The 2,295-nt window shown below is 68.7% G+C and overlaps 1 protein-coding gene across 1 annotated transcript in view; it reads left to right on the plus strand.

Annotated features, from left to right (window-relative positions):
* Window positions 1-2,183: 2,183 nt before the first annotated feature.
* EMIHUDRAFT_225324 (hypothetical protein) overlaps window positions 2,184-2,295 on the plus strand; it is a gene marked incomplete at both ends in the record, with an annotated part of 1,599 nt that continues 1,487 nt past the window's right edge. Inside the window, one exon of the mRNA XM_005789851.1 lies at window positions 2,184-2,189. Coding sequence (XP_005789908.1) covers window positions 2,184-2,189 — 6 coding nt within the window. The remainder of the gene's footprint in view (window positions 2,190-2,295) is intronic.

Raw genomic sequence — 2,295 nt, forward strand, 5'->3', positions numbered from 1 at the left:
TCTCACGCGGCCTCCGCCGCAGTCGCCGCTGCCGCCCACCTCGCCCCCGTGGTGGATCAAGCCGATCCAGCCGGCCACGCAGGTCGGCGGCGGGGCGGACAACCTCCCCTGGCCCATCATCGGCGGCGTCGCTGCCGCTGCGCTCTCCCTGCTCTGCTGCGCACTCTGCCTCGTCCTCTACCAGCGGGGCAGCCGGCTCCGCGACCAGCGGTCGCGGCGGCGCGAGAGGACAGCGGTGGACATCGCCGCTGCCTTTATCGCCGGCCGGCGCCGCTCTCGTTCGTTTCCTCCTTCCAGCGGCGCCGTGACCCCAGCGCGGGCGACGGATAAGCGGCAGAGGGAGGGGGCGAGCGAGGGGCAACCGGTTGGGGGGAGGGAGTGGACGGCACCGCCATCCACCTCGGCCTCGCCCTCGCCGCCGCGCCCGCTGCAGCCCCTCCAAGATCTCCGGCTGGACGACAGCTGGTCGTCGGACTCGGGCGGCGGCGCGCTCGAGGGGACTTCCGCGGCGGGCGATCTGCAGGTCGCCGTCGGGTCGCCGGCCGCTCGTCGGGGCATCTTTCGGCCGCCGCCGCCCGGCACTCCAGGCAGGTACCCGCCGCCGCCCACCCCCGGCAGCCCCTCCGACGGCTCCGGCACCCCTCGCGGGCAGCTGGCCGAGTCGTCCGACGGCTCCGGCACGGTTCGTCGGAGGAGCAAGCACGCCTTCGGAGCCGCGCCGCCCTCCTCGCCGAGCGACTCGCCGCCTCCGCCACCGGCGCCGGCGCCGTCGCCGCAACAGTCTCCTCGCCGGTACTCGCCGGCGAACGTCCCCCGCCCGCGCACCCCGGGGGTCCTCCAGCCGACCACCGCCTCGCTGGCGACGCTGGCGAGGCTGAGCGAGGCTGGGTCCGAGGACGGGGTGAGCCGGAGGAGCAGGCCCTCGTTCCAGTACAGGTCCTCGCCGCCCTCCGCCCCGCTGCACGCACAACCCCTCTCCTGCCCCCGCACCACAGCTAGCGGGTGCGGGTCAGGTGGCGCTGGTGTCGACTCCTGCAGAGCGAGGCAGTGAGTGCGATGGCGGCCGCAGAGCAGTTTCGGAACCGGCGGTGGCGAGGGCGGCGGCAAGTGCAGGAGAGCGAGTCCGTCGCATGCACACGGAAATGCCATGGCTACGCAGTGGGTGGTGTGAACGGAGCGGAGGCGTTGCGTGGGTGCACGCTGCGACGCGCCTGCGCGAGCGTGAGCAAATGGCGAGCGTGTGCCGTCCGCGACCGAAAAAGAATTTTGGGGGCCGGTAAGAATTTTCGACAAGGCGGTCGCATGAAACGATTCACGCGACAGGCGAGGCAGGAAAAGAATTGGAACCCGGAAAACGAAGGATCGACGCGCCGAGATGGATGCGCTGAGAAGAATAAAAACATTTGTCAGACGCCATTCAAAGGCCAGAGCGGCTTGACGGCGAAAAAAAGACTTAGCGGCTTTGAGGTGTGAAAAGACGGTTCTCACACTTTTCGGCTCGGGTAGGGCTCGAGGCGCCGATTCATCAGCCGCCGTGCGAGGGGCGTGCTGCGCGTGTGCTGCGCTGCACGCTCGGCGCTGTAGCGCGGCGCGGAGCGCCCTTGAGGCGGCGAGAAGGCGCCGGACGGCGTTCACGGCTCGAGGTGTGAAGAGGCGCCGTTCACACTCTTTGCTATGAATAGAGCTCGGCTCGCCGACTCGTGAGACGGCCTTCACCGTGCGTGGCCAGCGCGTGCTTCTCTGTACGCGCCGCGCTCTCTTTGCGGCGCGCAGCGCCGCTAGAGCGGCTTGACGGCGAAAAAATGACTTAGCGGCTTTGAGGTGTGAAAAGACGGTTCTCACACTTTTCGGCTCGGATAGGGCTCGAGGCGCCGATTTATCAGACGCCGTGCGAGGGGCGTGTCGCGCGTGTGCTGCGCTGCACGCTCGGCGCCGTTAGCACGGCGCGCAGCGCCCTTGGGGCGGTGAGAAGGCGCCGGACGGTGTTCACGGCTCGAGGTGTGAAGAGGCGCCGTTCACACTCTTTGCTATGAATAGGGCTCGGCTCGCCGACTCGTGAGACGGCCTTCACCGTGCGTGTGCAGTGTGTGCTCCTCTGCACGCGCCGCGCTCTCTTTGCGGCGCGCAGCGCCGCTAGAGCGGCTTGACGGCGAAAAAATGACTTAGCGGTTTCGAGGTGTGAAATGACGGTTCTCACACTTTTCGACTCGGATAGGGCTCGAGACGCCGATTTATCAAACGCCGTGCGAAGGGCGTGTCGCGCGTGTGCTGCGCTGCACGCTCGGCGCCGTTAGC

Source organism: Emiliania huxleyi, assembly GCF_000372725.1.
Source record: "Emiliania huxleyi CCMP1516 chromosome Unknown EMIHUscaffold_124, whole genome shotgun sequence".
Classification (NCBI taxonomy): Eukaryota; Haptophyta; order Isochrysidales; family Noelaerhabdaceae; genus Emiliania; species Emiliania huxleyi.